This window comes from Prunus mume, linkage group LG1 (assembly GCF_029339155.1).
Source record: "Prunus mume cultivar Tortuosa linkage group LG1, ASM2933915v1, whole genome shotgun sequence".
Classification (NCBI taxonomy): Eukaryota; Viridiplantae; Streptophyta; class Magnoliopsida; order Rosales; family Rosaceae; genus Prunus; species Prunus mume.
Window position 1 is genome coordinate 31,073,774 of NC_142698.1, and position 17,018 is coordinate 31,090,791.

Below are 17,018 nucleotides of genomic sequence, written 5' to 3' on the forward strand. Positions count from 1 at the left end.
TCTTTTTCTAGATCTGCAGGGGGTACGAGATTTGTGATTGAATGTGTATGTTTGTTTGTTATGCGTTCTTAGGTCTTTGACTTGGGATTGGCTAGTCACACATTGATTAGGAATACTTTGTTGTCTGATTCCTACATGTCTGATCTGTCCAGTGGGATTTTAGTTTACTCCCTTCACCTAAGTACCAATTTCATAAATTACACTACACCTAAATTTGCAGAGAATAAAGATAAATAATGAATTTGAAGATTTGGTGTTGACGCACTCTCCTTCTTCGTTACTATTTATAAGGTTGAATTTTAACATTAGGACTAAGAAATACAATTCAATCAAGAGCTTAGTTGGTTATAGTATCGTTGATTTTTCGATTGATGGTTTCATTTCATACACACAAAACTTAAGCGCCATGTATTTGTTGATGATCACTATTATTTTATTACAAAACTAAGCTGGAATATACAAACATATACATGATTGTGTAGGGAAGGTTTCAGTTAGAGCGTTCATATTAATGAGGCCGTGACTTTCTATTGGATCATATGTTTTCTTGGCTGAAATATAAGACTGGAACAATATGTCGACAAGAACATATCGGACAAGAGTGGATATTGCAAAAAAAGGAACATGACAACTGGAACAAATGCAAATATAAATATAAAATCTGAGACGAAACCTAATCCGTAGTGACAAGATAAATAGAAGGCTGTGCTGAAGGCTATCATCATGGATGTCATGGAGATGAAGAGTGATGCGAGTCCTGCCATTAACTTCAACGGTAAGGATTTGAGAAAATCGTTTTCTGCATACCGCGAGGTGAGGATGTACAAGAACATCAGCATGGAAGTTGAAGAGGAAAAGAGGGCTACTCCATCTGATATTGCAAAGATTAGAAATGCTGTCTCTTTTACGAAATTTGGTGCTCCTGTTTTATCAGCTATACCGCCTGGCATGCTAAATGCAGCTGAAAACACGACAGTGGCAATAATGGTTGCGACAAGCATGCACGATTTTGCAGTGTTCTTCATCCATGATTCTCCCTTATGCAATAACCCCTTATGTTCACTGGTGAATAATTCTCTCGGTGTTTTGCCATTCTTGTTTTTCATCTCTGTAGAGAGAGGTTGCACAATCTTTTTAACTTCCTGCATATGGAAATAATAATGCATATAAATGCGTATTTATTAAAACGATGCACTAAATTATGAACCCTTCTAATTTGAGTCACACCATATGAAAGTGTTACGATCTCATAAAACGCATCTCAAATGTAAGGCTCAAACATTGGCAACATTATAAGAATCTTATAAGAAAAAATACAACAATGATAAATATTGCAAGGATAGAAGCAGAAGTACCTCAAACCATACTAACTCTCGCTGCATTTGAAGAGCTGCTCCTGACACAAGTTTGAGTTGATTTTGAGGTGCTAATTTTGCAGCCAGATGTAATATGTTGTTATCATCATCATCACTCATTGCCGTTATGAAGTCCTTGAAAAAGCCGATCTCATGCACTAGATTGAAGATACTTGCATGACGATGCAAAACTGCAACATGGATTATACTTCGTTTTTTTTCGTCGAGTTCCCAAAATAAATCAGGATAAGTGCTTAAAAGTGCAGCCAGGAATTCAAAATTTCCTAATCTTGTAGCGTCAAATAGTAGTTGTGAAGGATATTTTATCAAGCTCATGACCACTTGGTCGTCAAGTTTTAAGATTTCTTCCCAAAGCTGTTGAACTAGTTGAAGGGCTTTGGTTTGCTTCGAGTTTCCCTTGTATGCAAACTTCAAAACTGAAAGTACGTACTTACGATGAGAATGTCAGAACAACAAAATCCCAATGTCAAGTATATATGCATAATAATCTCAGATAGTTACAATAACTTATTAATTCAGGTGTAAAGTTTTATGTTATATACGATCAGGCGCTCCTTCTCTTCAATAGCAAGGGTCTGGATCCCATTCCGGATGGGGGTTAGTAATAAAAACCCTAAGCAATAGCTTTCTCTTGTCATGCCGCTTATAAGTAGTCTATCTCTCTCTCTCTCTCTCTCTCTCTCTCTGAGCGAGCTCTCTGCATTTTACTTAGTAATTTGCACATGACAAAATAATATCACACAAAATAAGTGCTTACTTCCACTTAATTAGGTAATTATTACTACATATATATGTCCATATATTATAATTTTCTATCAATTAACTCACATGAATTGGTGATTCTACTCCACAATCCTGAACTTTGGCTAGCAAATTCTGAAGGCCTTCGAGCCAAGACATGCAAGGCTGTTTCATTTTCCCCATTACGAACCGTAGCTAATGCTGTATAATTTCCTAACATCTTCATGGCTAAATCTGCATAATTTACAAAGTAACTTTGAAAATTCAGCCAGTGTGAAGTAATTTATTAATTAATTACTTGTGTGTGCCATTAGTTTTCTCTAGGAAACAAAGAAAATTATAAAATCAAAAGCATGAAATGTTTCGTATACCTACCATAGAGACCTGTATCGACACAAGTAAAAAACAGCGCATTGCGGTCCCTTTCGTCAAATATTTCATAAGTTTTAGGGTACAGGTACTCCACCATTTCAGACTGTCCCAACAAAGCAGCCATATATATTGGTGTCATTCCTTCACCCCCTCGGATTGTTGGCAAAAATATATTTTTTCGTATCATAATCTCAGCAATTTCTACCGTTCCAGCTGCAGCGGCAAAACTCAATGCAGTATTTTGTTTATTGTCTTGCAGTGCCAAGTCTTCTGCATCCATTATTTGGACCAGTTCCTTCACAAAGTGAACATGTCTTGCTCCTGCGGCAATGTGAAGGGCAGTTTCCCATCCCTTTGTTATGCTAGCAGTTAAAAGTTTCTTATCCTTTCTAAGAATGCTTTTAGCAGTTTTCCAATCGCCTCTTAGAGCAGCTTTATGGAGGGGCACACATAACCTAAGATACTTTTCTCTTGCTTCTCCTGTGTGTAGAATTTAAAGATGAAGATCACAAAGAAGATCACAAAGTCAAAAACTCAAAAACAATCTGTTTGGTGGACCTAGTTTTGAAAACTTCAACTAAACAATAACTCAAAACACCCAAATACTTGAAAACAGAACATATCTGTTTTTTTAGACCTTTTTTTTTTCTAAAACATGTTTTTGAGTTGCATACCAAACAACTTTTTTAATTTAAAGACATGGATTTTAGAACTCCTTGTTTTTTAAGTTTTTGAGTTCCCTACTTGAATAGAATACCAAACAAATTTTTGAATCTTAAAAAATGGATTTGAGAACTCCTTGTTTCAAAGAAAAATCAAAATTTTGAGTTCTCTACTTGAATAGGATACCAAACGCCACATACTCTAACAAGATTCAAATATATAGCATGTTGTTCTCAAATCTCAAGCCTTTACATTTAACAATGTATGTTATTATCTTTGTGAAGATGGAGGAAGTTCAAATTATAAAATACTATTGTAATATTCCTAATAATGGTTGTGGGAGAATTCTCTCCTTACTATGTGTTGTGGGATGTTTTCCTTAATATGGGTTGTGTAATATGTCATAATTTTTTTAGTAGACTAAGTTTGATGCTTAAAACATCTTCTTTTGATGTAAATAGTTTTATTTTTTATACATGACATAGTTGAGAATGTGTAATCCAACACGACGTTGGGTCAGGTGCATAGACAAAGGCTTTTAACTTTATTAACCACAAATACATGACAGAGTTTCATTATTGTAATTTTAGAAAATGTAAGGTCTATACCAAGCCAAATTCTTAACAATTATGTCATGCAATACACAAAAATCTTATTTGTCATAAAAGAAGGGTCTACCAATAATGGTGTGTATGGACATGATGGGAGAGAGAGAGAGAGAGAGAGAGAGAGAGAGAGAGAGAGAGATGTTACGTACCATTGTTTTCCTCCAGTAGATGGAGTGAAGGTGTCTTAGGTTGAGGCGAAGGTATGTGGATCACACAATTTAGTGGAGACTGAATGCCTAGTCCTGTTGTTGGAGCGCCAGCCATAAATTGGATTTCAGCTGCTGGTACATGCTGTGCTTGTGGGCTACAGATGCTTACCAAATTAATCTGTGTACCCATATGCTCGCTCGCGTGTACCTGCACAAAATAAATAAATAAATAAATAAATAATAAAATTTAAATTATTAGGTTGTTTTGTATTAGTTTATCTAATCACCAGTGTATTGAGTCAGTTCTCATCTAAGTGATTATATTTTAACTAGTAGTTTCGTGGGTTATTAGTTCTATTAGGCCTTGAATTTTGGCCCGATTCTCATTTTGGTCCCTCAATTTCCAAAATCGTTCCCGTGGTCCTTCAACTTCCGTTTCGTTAAGACAAATGGTCATGCCGTCAATTTTGTTAACTTATTAGTCTATTAAATGCAAAGACAAAATGGTATTTTTGTATTAAAACCAAAAAAATGAATAAAAAATCATATCTTTAAAATAACAATAAATGAACATTAAATAAAAAACCAACACAAAAAAAAAAATCAAAATCAAAATCAGAACCAGAAAGATGAATAAAAAATCAAATTGAGAGAGAGAGAGAGAGAGAGAGAGAGAGAGATTTATTTTTAATTTTAATTTTTTAGTTTTTAATATTTTATTTATATTTTAATTAATTTAATACAAAAATACCATTTAGCCTCTAGGACCATTTGTCCTAACGAAACTAAAGTTGAAAAACCACATGAACAATTTTGAAAATTAAGGGATCAAAATACGAATCGGATCAAAATTTAGGGACTAATAGACCTAATAACCCTAATTTCTTTGATAATTATTACATAACTGACCCTAATTAACAAAGATGTGGTCCAGTGAGTGGATCCCACATGATTTGTATTGGTGTGCCCAACTTGCATGCTAGACATACAGAAGAGCTTAATTATTCTTGAATTACTTGAATTAAATAAAGAGTAATTAATAAAATGGAGTCAAAATATGCTTTTGTTTTCTCCATCCAGTTTAGTCGTTCCTCTTCTTCTTCTTCTTCTTCTTCTATTCGGCTTCCTATTTTGATGATACGTACATGGAGAACTAAGTTCCACTCATTGTTTACCCATGAATCGCACAAGATATACAGAGGGAGGGACTCGAGGATCAATAAAAACAAATACAGATAATGGAAGTGAAAAAGCGAAAGAGCATGAATCATGTCCGTGCAAATAATTAATAAAGTAAATATCCAGACACAAGGAAAACAAAAAACTTGAAGAATATGCATGCAAACTTTCACACTAGAGGTCAAAATTTGCCCCCAGATAACAAGAATCGATATGAAATTTGTCGACGGACCATCAAAGAATAAGTGTGCACTGGGAGTTTTGAGAGACAGATCAAAAACCAATTAACAGGAGGAATGGATAAGCAGGTTACTTACAAGACAGATCAAAAGCTGAGCAGCCGCCAGCACCACCCTTGAGAGAGAGAGAGAGAGAGAGAGAGACTACCACTCTTGTCCACTCTTGAAGCATGTATATATAGGAAGGAAGGGTTTCGAAAGTCTTGAAGCCAAACAGAACTACTTTCAGTCTCTCTCTAGCTTTGCTTAGTGGGAAACTCGAAGACATTAATAATTGGTCTCAACTCTCAACAGGGAGACTTGGTAAAATATATTATATACAATTAGTGTTTTTGTTTTATGTTTTTTTTAAAGGGTAATAAAATGTCGAAAATGTAAAGTTTTAAATAAGAGATATGATTTCCCCACTCCCATTTTCTCCACTTACACTTCCTTTTGCTTTTTAATACTTTGTGAAATTGGTACTTAGGTGAGGAGGTAAATTTAAAAGATATTCAACCAAGAACGCAGCAAACTTCACACACTCTAGACCTTGACCAAATACTCTTATGACTAGTCAACTGTCATATATGAATTATACCAAATAATAACATACACAGAGCACACCAAGATGTACTGCAAGCCTAGAGAATTACTAGTGACAACCTAGGCACTCTCAATCTAGGCATCCCTTGTGCTAGCAACAACTATGGTGAAAGTGTGTGAGACCAAACACAGAATCAAGAGATGACTACATCAAGAACACAAACCAGAAACTAAAATAAACCCACCATTGGTCATCAATCCACTAAGTAGAAAAAGATTCTTACAAAGGAACACAAGCAAGCTCAAGAAAAACCTAGATCTATTTAGGAAGATGAGCTATACCTCCTTTGTGCAATCTTCTTCTCCAACTTAGTTCTTCATGGCAATCATCCCATGGCACTAGCTTGCAAGCTCAACACAAACCGAAACCAAAATTTGGATTCAAAGGAGAATGACCAATTTCTTCAAGAAACCATACTTTGAAGAAATCAATCTTGAATACCTAGATATAAATGAGAGAATGATTTAAGTAGCTAGATGCAGATTCGTGTTTCAAAAGAAATCAATTGAAAAACTCATAGATGAAATAAGATGGTTCTCTCGAGGAAGAAGAAGCGAAAGATGGCAAGCCAAACTTTCCAAAACTTCCACCCAAAACAGACAACCACCAAATGACCAAAAACGTAGCCTTTACAGCCAAAAAATTCCTTAGGTCAGAAAGTCCAGATAGAGAGAGAGAAAGAGGAATAGGACAAAACAGTTTGTTATCCAGAAATACAGAGCAAGGATGACTAGTCATCGAGAAACGGATGACTAGTCATCATTTTTATGAAGACTGTTTTATGAAATGATATGCAATGCACAATACCTTTGTCAAATTGCATAAACCTCCATACAGCAGAAGTTAGAGAAGAGCACCAAGAAAGGTTTTCCTTAATCTAAACTTGAGCTTGATAAATAACAACACACATCCTATTACAAAGTTGTCAAGGGAAGCCAAAAGAAAATAGTAAAAACCATACATTAACACTTTGTAATCAATTTTGTTCTTTTTTTTCCCTTTAATACCTTACTCTACATTAATATCTTTTTACTTCACTTTTATATTAGTTCTTTTTCTTTATACTTAATTTTCCAACTTGCACTTCATTTTTAGTAAAAAAAAATTTCCTTTAATCATGTAAGAAATTAGGTTCTTTTTTTCCCTTTTAATACTGAAAATGGAGTGTAAATTGAAAAATGAAGTATAAAAAAAAAAAATATATATATATATAAATGAAGTAAAAATGAAATTAATGTAAGGTAAAAGTAAAATAGGAAAAAGAAAGAATAAAATTGATTAAAAAGTAGGGCTTGTCCAATATAGATTCCTACATTTTCTATTTCCTAGACATATACCCATCACTCTATAAATCTATAAGTAAAACCCAATTTCAAATTTAAATGACTAGTAGGATATAAGAGGTCGTAGTATTTCTATGTTTTTACATCATTGCCACCAAACTTCATATTTTATTTATAATTTATTTCAAGCATTTCATTAACTGCCATAATTGTAATTAATATACTCCCTATTAATAGCATATCAATCACCCCATTTCTTTTAGTTGTCATTCCCTCTCACATCTAGCCCCTTAAAATTACAACAACAACAACAAAAATCTGTAAATTACATATCCAATAATGTACCTGTGAAAAATATAATATAAATTTATACATATAAAATATAGGTATATTATTTACCAAAAAAAAAAAAACAAAGTCAGTTACTTTGTAATTGCGTATATTTTTCATAATTAAAAATAGGTACACAATAATTTATATAAAATATAGGTGCACATTATTTACCCACAGGTAAATTATTTTACAATATACCTGTAAATGTGTATAGGTACATTATTTGGAATAGATAATTATGTACACTTTTCATACTAGGTAAATTATGTTTTTCATAAAACAAACAAGTAATAGGTACATTATTTTTTCAACATAATTAGTATGTACAGTTTTATTCATAAACAATTATAAAGTGGATTATTAGTCATGTATAATTCATAAAAAGAAAATAACATAAACATTTTATTAAACAAACCGATTACCTAAATTTGAATTTATTGTTAAATTTTTTTAAAATGTTTCAAAATTAATTCCTACATCCATTACAACCATTTGGAGATCTTTCCAAATTCAACATCTGTCATTATATACAATCCAATTAAAAACTGTTTCCATATTGATTCATACATTAATATACAAAATGCAATAATGGCTTAGTTGGGGGTATTTTTGGAATCTGAAAAGTACAATAAATCAGATTTTATGCTTAATTAGGTAACTTGCTGAGTTGGATCCTAGTCATGGGTTTTTATTTATACAAATTGGGTATTATTTATAGGAACAAAAAGCAAAGGGTTTTAGGTACGGCAAATTGAATTTGAAGGGTGTAAGCCAAATTTACTATAAAAAGTATTTAAAAAGCAAAAGGATAATGATGTAAATGGAGATAAGACCCGAGGGGCGTGGAAAAGTAGTGCTCTTGAAATTGAAAGGCTTGACTAGTTGAGCCAATACAGTGGCATCCGTACTCTCTTCTCCGATGGAAGAAGACGACGCTCACTCACCACCACCTAATATTTAACAAAGATGAAATGATATTATATTGTCGGTAGTGAGGCAAGAGTCAAAAGACACTCGACCAAAGTTGATTATAAAGGAAGGGAAACTTGCAGGAAACTTAATCAAAAGATATGTGAATTTGGGAAGAAGTTATACATAGGCCCCCTCGCACGTGAAGGCAAAACCCACGCCTAGACAATTGTACAAAAACATAATAATAAATATATAGCAAAGGGCAAAAATATAGATATATGTATAATGTATATATATGGCTTTCCCAATCTCTGAGGAGGGCCACACTCACAGCCGCCCCTAGAAGAAGACAATCTACCGAAAAGAAACGAGGAATATTGTAAAAAAATAATACAAGAGAAAGAGAAAGTGGAAGTCCTCGCTGCGATGATCATATGGTGATTCTTCTTCTTTCGGTTGCTGCAAAAAATTTGACAGAATATTTGTTTGCATACAGTGGTGGAGAGAGAATTTTTTATAAGATGAGATCCTTCATAAAATTTTATAAAATAATTCAAATAGGAGTGCCTCAAACACTAATTGGTTAACAAGTTAATATGATATTAACTATTCGATTTAGCCCACTTCATAATATCATTTCATATTGATTAATAATTTATCTATTTATTACAATCATAATTGTTCTTAATTTTATGTTATAAAATGTTTAAATATTAATCTCACCATCTACACTATTAAAGACTCAAAAGTTAATAATTTATATTCCAACATAGAGAAGAAATACAAAAATAAAATAAAATAAATCATAAATCCCAATATTAAAGTACCCTACTCAAATATGTAAAAAGGGAGGGAAAATTTTCATAAAGCTTAAGCTTAAGTTAAACAAAAGAGGAAGAGAAAGAGAAGAAAAAAAAACTTAGGGGTTTTTAATGTAAATATCATAACCTAGTGAGTTGATCTAATTGAAAGTAGAAGAGTGATTAAGAAGTTTAATAGTCAATTTATAGACAAAAAGAACCTAATATATTATTTATTTTGGAGTAAATATCCCAGATATAATATAATACAATATATAAATACAAGGAATCAACAAATTGAGGGGGGGCTTGGGAGCACCCCATACATGGCTCCACCCTGTTTGCATATATATATATATATATATATATATATATATATATAGTGAGCTTCCATTGAGGATCCTCAAATAAGCTTATTTGAGGACATAGAACCCACTCCGGATTGTATTTCACTAATCCAAACCGTCTATTTTGTAGATACTCATTCAAAGATCATCTCTATAAAAAATCATTTGAATGATATCATTTGACCATTCAATTGAGTTATTGAAATTTTAGTACTTTCTTGAAGCACCGTGTTCGTTGATTTTGCAAGACACAATTAGATGTCGAAACGATTTCCGATTTGTCTAATTTTTTGTAAGGATGATCTATGAATGAAGACCAAAAAATTAGATGGTTTTGATCATTGGGAAAAAATTGTAGAGAATCAAATAAAATTATTTGAGGATCCTCAATAGAAGGGGACTGTATATATATAAAAAGCAAAAGATAGAGAATGATGAACCATTAGTTAATGCAAACATTAAGAATTGAAATTATTAATTAAAAGAGGATAATATGGTAAATTCAGACTATTTCATATTAAAAAAATTAAAATTAAAAGAAAATCAGATAATGGATCCTATTTTTATGGAACACAACTACCCATTATCTTTTTTAATTCTAAAATAAATTAAAATTAAATAAATAAATAAATAAAAGCCTTTCACAGGCGCAGATGCGCTTGCAAAGAGGCTAGTAGATATTATGTGTCATTATTACTTAGGAATTTGGAATATTTCATGGTTTTCTATTTTGGATATTTTAATTTTAATATAACCAGTTTATTAGAAATCAGAAAGTCCTATCTTGTAACATATTTTGTTTTTAGTTTTCAAAAAAGTGAAATCTAGTTTTCAAAATCACCCTTATTTTATAAAACAACTTGAAAGTGTTTTCGGCTTTTGTTCGTTTGTTTGTATTATTATTATTATTATTATTATTTTGCACTCTTATTTTATTCATTAATTTTACTTAACGACACATGAAATGCACTCTAGTTATCAAAATTTGGTATTTGGGACCTCCCGACTTGGACTTGGTCGCTCAATTCTTACATTTAACCACGAACCCAATAGTTTTGGCTACGGATTGATTTGTGACTAAAATTGAGATTTTCTAGTTGCCATATCTAAATTAGACTACTTAATTAGCTTGGTACACTTCATATATTTATCGAATGTATACTTACAAATCTAACTTATTATCTTATATGTAATTCATGCTCAAAGAAAGACTCAAAATATTTCCTCGCTAAAGAACTTATGTGTTGTAGACTAGTGTTTCCATACGACCCAAAAAAAGACTAGTGTTTCCAGAATATTAAGTAGATTGCAGAAGTTCAAACATTCGAGGTTCAAAATTAGTAGAAAAAAAAATGCATATATAGGATTATGAAATTCTAATAACAACTCATCTTTCGAACTATAGTAATCTAAAACCCCCTTTCAGATAATGTTGTTGATTCAAGCACACAAAGTACGAAGACTCATTGAATCAATATCACCCCATTACTAAAACCCCCTTTCAGCATAGATACACATCATTCTAGGGGTAAGGTTAACCATTGAGGATTTGGCTTTCTATTGGATCATATGTTTTCTTGGCTGAAATATAAGACTTGAATAATATGTCGACAAGAACATATCGCACAAGAGTGGATATTGCAAGAAAACGAACAAGACAACTGGAACAAATGCAAATATAAATATAAAATCCGAGACGAAACCTAATCCGTAGTGACAAGATAAATAGAAGGCTGTGCTGAAGGCTATCATCATGGATGTCACGGAGACGAAGAGTGATGCGAATCCTACCATTAACTTCAATGGTAAGGATTTGAGAAAATCGTTTTCTGCATACCGCGAGGTGAGGATGTACAAGAACATCAGCATGGAAGTTGAAGAGGAAAAGAGTGCTACTCCATCTGATATGACAAAGATGAGAAATGCTGTATCTTTTAGGAATTTTGGTGCTCCTGTATTATCAGCTATACCACCTGGTATGCTAAATGCAGCTGAAAACACGACGGTAGTGATAATGGTCGCAACAAGCATGCACGAATTTGCAGTGTTCTTCATCCATGATTCTCCCTTACACAATAACCCCTCATGCTCACTAGTGAATAATTCTCGAGGTGTTTTGCCGTCGTTATTTTTCATATCTATGGACAGAGGTTGAACAATCTTTGTCACTTCCTGTCATAGGAAAAATCAATGATGAAAATTGAAGGACATAAAGATTATACGCGCAAACGATTGAAACTATTTACAATAAATGTAGAAATAATAAGGAGGCCACCAATACAATCTATCAAGAGCTTTCTTTTCATCCCAATCAATTTCATTAGATTCAATGTTATTTTATATTGTGCAATTCCTTTTGACAGCTGCTACTATGATAGATAAGAGCTTTTAAGTGTTTGTAATTTAGTCTCCTCCACTTTGTGTTATTGGAAGATATCATGAGTTCGAATCTCATGTACGTACAGTTGTTGAATAAAAAAGAAATGTTTTACAAAAAGGGCAATAATGTTTAAAAGAAGACAATTAACACATAATAAAATGGTAAAGATTGTAAGGGTACAAGGAGAGGTACCTCAAACCATACTAACTCTCGCTGCATTTGTAGAGCTGCTCCTGACACAAGATTGAGTTGATTTTGAGGTGCTAGTTTTGCAGCAAGATGTAAAATGTTGTTATTCTCATCATCAGTATATGTCACTATGATGTCTTTGATTGAACCCGTCTCATGTACTAAATTAAAGATACTTGCATGACGATACAAGACTGCAACATGGAATATAGTCCGATTTTCGTCATCAGTTTCCCATAGTAAATCAGGATAAGCATTAATAAGCACAGACAGGAACTCATAATTTCCTAATCTCGTCGCGTCAAATAGTACTTCCGTAGGTTCTGTGATGAGGCGCATGACATCATCATCGTCCTGTTTCAAGATTTGATTCCAAAGGCATTTGACTAGTTCTAGGGCTTTAGTTTGCTTCAAGCTTTTGTACGAATCCTCAATGCCTGAGACTACTCAATAAACAACAAGATCAAGATTACCAAATAAACAAAAACACATAACTAATTACTACGCATGTCAATATCATATATAATTTTTGAAGAATCAACTCACATGAGTTCATGAGCCTACTGCACATTCCTGAAGTACTTCGGCCACCAAATTCTAAAGGCCTTCGAGCCAAGACATGTAAGGCAGTTTCTGCATTGGAATTATGGGCCGTTGCTAGTGTTGTATCATCTTCTAGCATCTTCATGGCCAAATCTGCATAATTTCGTAGGGATATAAGAAAGAAAGAATGCAAAGAATTTTGAAATAAACCAGTTGTTAAAGTTTATTATTAATTAATTCCTTCTTGTTCACTTCTAAGAAAAAAAAAGAGAGAGAGAAAATTTCATAAGGAAGAAGAATTTGTTGCAACTTACCATAAAGACCAGTATCGATACAAGAAAAAAATAGAGCATTGCGGTTTGTTTCCTTTAGCGTTGGATACGTTTTACGGTATAAGTACCACGCCATTTCAGACCGTCCTAGCAAAGCAGCCATAAAGAGCGGTGTCAGTCCTTCACCAGTTTTAATTTTTGGCAAGAACTTATTTTTCTGAATCATAATCTTGGCAATTTCTATGGCTCCAGCTCCGGCTGCAAAACTCAATGCAGTGTTTTCTTTGTTGTCTTGAAGTGCCAAGTCTTCTTCATCCATCATTTTGACCAGTTCCTCCACAAAGTGAATATGCCTTGCACCTGCTGCAATGTGAAGAGCTGTCTGCCATCCTTTTGTTATGCTAGCACGTAAAAGTGTAGGATTATCAGTTAAGATTGTTTCGGCGGTATCCCAATCACCCTTTATTGCAGCTTTGTGCAGGGGCACACATAAGTCCAAGTATGCTTCTCCTGTGTAGGATTTAAAGGAATCAAGTCATATGACGAATTAATTTGTGTTGAATGTTTAATTGTACTCTTCTTCATATTAAACAGATATCATACGTACTTTCGCTTTTTTCTAGCAGATGACGTGAAGGATGCTTAGGCTCTGTGGAAGCAGGTGTAGATTGTGGTCCTGGGCTAGACATGGTTCCAAATATTTAAACTTGCTCAAATGCGTCGTACCTGCGCAAAAACTTGAACCATGCAGCAAGTAATTATATATTTCTAAAGCAATAAGCTAGGTCAAAAGCAAGAAAGCACAATAAAACATAAGCCAGCTATTTCTACGACAATATAAGTATTTTCTTTCTTCAGTCGATTCTTCATCTTATAACACACGTGAACGTACTTTCCCTTCTCATATGTGCTTTTTTAAAATACAACGGTTAAATACATTTTTGTAAAAGACAAACATACTATATATTCACGTACTATATACATATTCTCAACGCTTAATACATATACTGTTTTATTACAGATTTTTGAATAATACAAGTAAGACTCACATATATTTTGCATCTCATTACAAAGACTATACACTAAAAAGGGTAAATAAATAATACCAAAATACTATATAGTAGCCGAACTTGTTCTCAAATTTATTTTGAATTTTTTCCAATAATACACATGTATATTTTATTCCTAATTTTTCTATCTCCTATCTTACTACAAACTATGTGTTAGGTATTAACTACTTTTTAGTTTCGAATATAGTATAAGAGATGCCTTCTTGCTGATAGAAAAGGTAAAGCAAATACGGGATCTTGTGGACTGGACAGTTGCTAAAAGAAATAGTTTTATTTTGGGATAATTTGAGATAAAAGAAATAGTTTTATTTTCCAAAATAAATCACCACAAATACAATCCATTTCACATATATTAAAACTTTTTATATAATCATTAAAAAAAACTTTTTATATAATTACTGGCAAACTAATCATGACGTGTATGGTATTAAAATCTCAAAGGGATCTAATTTTTAATGTATTTCTGTTTAGAAAAGAGAGCTGATTTTCACACTCTTTTTTTGTCTACTTACACTTCCTCCGTCGGAAATTTTGTGTTCTCACTTCTCTTTTGTCTACACCCACTTATATATTATACTAAAAAATATTAAAAAATAAAAGAAAATGTAAGCGGAAAAAAGAGAGAAAATCAACACCCTTTAAAAATAGTAAAACAAAAAAAATCAGTGGTGATTTTTCCTGCTGACGTCAGTCACCTACATGAAGGCTGACGAACCACCAAAACAATTATTACATGAACCAGCCAAATTGGCACTATCGCCCGACAATGAAATGCCGTGTGAACCCGGCCGTCCTTGACAAAGATTCTAGTCAATTAATTCTATTCTAGTCAAAAGTTTTTCTATATTAATTCCCGATCCTCTTAAAGGTCTATATTTTCCTACTTGCATTTAACTTTAGACTAATCTTTGATTTTTTTATTTTTATTTTTTTCCCAAGAGACTAATCTTTGATTTGACGCATGTACGTACAAGATGAACATGTCAAATGAAGAAATTAACGATGCATAACTAATATCATGATTATCATTTAAACAGGGTGGATAACAAAATAAAACATGAAGACAAGGGGTGTGTGGAAATATTCAAGACGATACTCATCGCATGCATACAAACAAATAAAAACAAAACTATCTATGTTGAATTTGTGTAAATAAATACATGCGTGATACATAAAAGTAAGGCTTAAGTGCTACAGTGTCCCTTGAAACATTGGTCAATTCTCACTTTACCCCGAAAGTTAAAGTGACCCACTTTGTCCTCTTGACCAAGGTTTGATGTTCCATATTGCCCCTACCGTTAACTCCATCCAAAAGTCCGTTAAGTTTGATGACGTGGCAGAGATATTTTAGTAATTTTGTGCACCTAGGTTTTTTAATTACTTTAAAAAAATAAAATACAAACATAAAATTGAAAATAAAATAGATTTTAGGAAAACCAAAAACAAAAAACAAAAAAAAAAACCATTTCCTAAAAGAACCATTTCCCAGATCAAAATAAGTCCATATCACCTCAACTTGAAATATAAGAATGTAAACAACAATACAGGAAAGAATTAACAAATTCAAGCATACTCCATTCGTTTCTTTCAAAACTTTCAAAAGCCCAATCCGAATTTGAGATTTCTTCCCCCCTCCCTTCCCCAACCCACCCCTTCCCTATGCAAAACCCAAAACCCATCGCCCCCTCCCCAGCAACCCATTCTGCCCGGGCAAAACCCAAAACCTACCCCACTGATTTCTTCACCTCCCCTTTCCCCATCGAGACCCATCGTCCCCTTCCTATGGTTTTTTCTACCCCACTCCCACAGAACCCCAGCCCCCATACCCATTTCCCTTCTCCTCGACCCATGCCCCTCTAGTCCATTTTCCCCATCGCAACCCACCCTACACAGAGAGAGAGAGAGAGAGAGAGAGAGAGAGAGAGAGAATTCAATTTTTTAAAGTTTTAAATTTTATGTTTGTATTTTAATTTTTTATTAATTTTTTATCCATGTTGGAGGTGGGCTCCAGTCAAATTTGTGAATAAAAAATCTAGATGTAAAAAATTACTAAAACATCTATGCCACGTCATTAAATTTAACGGATTTTTGGATGGAATTGACGGTAGAAGGCATTGTGGAACACCAAACCTTGGTCAATGGGGCAAAGTGGGTCACTTTAACTTTAAAGGGGTAAAATGAGAATTGACCGAAATTTCAAGGTGCACTGTAGCACTTAAGCTTAAAAGTAAAAACAAAACTGTTTTAAGACCTTTAATTTTGAATTTTGGTAACACAAACAATTCTTTTTCCTTATCATTGGAGGTAATCATTCATTTAATTAGAAGGTGAAAAAATTTGGATCACTGCTCTGAAATCATGGATCTGGAGCCTTGTGAAGAATTTGTTGGAGTTTTTTCTTTCTTCAAAAACTAGAAGAAAAAATAAAGAAAATGAAAATGAAAGAGAGAACAGGCAAGGAAGGAAGAAGCCATGGATATAAAGATCATACTTACAGTGTTCCAAGTACCCAAATAGATCTAAACAGCACCACCACTCCTCTCTAGGAAGATTTCAGAGAGAAATTGAACAAAAAAACAAGACATTTGGTGCCAATCTTCTCTACGTACGGTTGGCATGCTTGGTGGAAACTTCAATATATATAAAAGGGGGTTGCTATATGTACTTGCTTAGTGGGAAACTTTATGAACTGGGTATCTAACGGGGAAAAGTTTCACTCCAAGTAAAGTGTTTTGTCTTCTTTTTACCATTTCCACAATATAAAGTGGTGTGAATATAAGACCCGAGGGCTGTGGAAAATTAGTACTCTGGGACCGTGTTTGGTAATTAGGATTGAATTAGAATAGGAGATAGGATTGGAATTAGATTGGACTGGAAATGATAAGTACTATTTATTAATTGGCATTAGTGTTTCGATTTCGAGTATGGGCTCCTGGTCTTATGTATCTTACAAAAATGCATGTAATTGAATTATGG

The 17,018-nt window shown here is 33.3% G+C and overlaps 2 protein-coding genes across 6 annotated transcripts; both read right to left on the minus strand.

The window, feature by feature from the left end:
• Positions 1-494: 494 nt before the first annotated feature.
• On the minus strand, positions 495-5,612 carry LOC103328631 (uncharacterized). 4 transcript variants are annotated; one of them, XM_008231035.3, is made up of 6 exons: positions 5,406-5,612; positions 3,910-4,117; positions 2,493-2,969; positions 2,205-2,351; positions 1,356-1,792; positions 495-1,142 (listed from the first exon to the last, which is right to left on the minus strand). In XM_008231035.3, the coding sequence occupies exons 2-6, from the start codon at positions 4,097-4,099 to the stop codon at positions 528-530; spliced, it is 1,866 nt and encodes a 621-aa protein (XP_008229257.2). In that variant the 5' UTR covers positions 4,100-4,117; positions 5,406-5,612; the 3' UTR covers positions 495-527. The 4 variants fall into 4 exon arrangements, with proteins under 4 accessions (XP_008229257.2, XP_088898681.1, XP_088898661.1 ...); XM_089042555.1 differs by having other exon boundaries at positions 1,356-1,546; positions 5,406-5,610; XM_089042535.1 differs by lacking the exon at positions 2,205-2,351 and having other exon boundaries at positions 5,406-5,611.
• Positions 5,613-10,925: 5,313 nt separating this feature from the next.
• On the minus strand, positions 10,926-16,777 carry LOC103328623 (uncharacterized). Of its 2 annotated transcripts, none has more exons than XM_016795684.2 (6): positions 16,538-16,777; positions 13,580-13,698; positions 13,015-13,482; positions 12,704-12,853; positions 12,161-12,600; positions 10,926-11,760 (listed from the first exon to the last, which is right to left on the minus strand). In XM_016795684.2, exons 2-6 carry the CDS (start codon positions 13,659-13,661, stop codon positions 11,146-11,148), a joined length of 1,755 nt encoding a protein of 584 aa, XP_016651170.2. In that variant the 5' UTR covers positions 13,662-13,698; positions 16,538-16,777; the 3' UTR covers positions 10,926-11,145. The 2 variants fall into 2 exon arrangements, with proteins under 2 accessions (XP_016651170.2, XP_008229250.2); XM_008231028.3 differs by having other exon boundaries at positions 13,580-13,709; positions 16,538-16,776.
• Between the last annotated feature and the right edge of the window lie 241 nt (positions 16,778-17,018).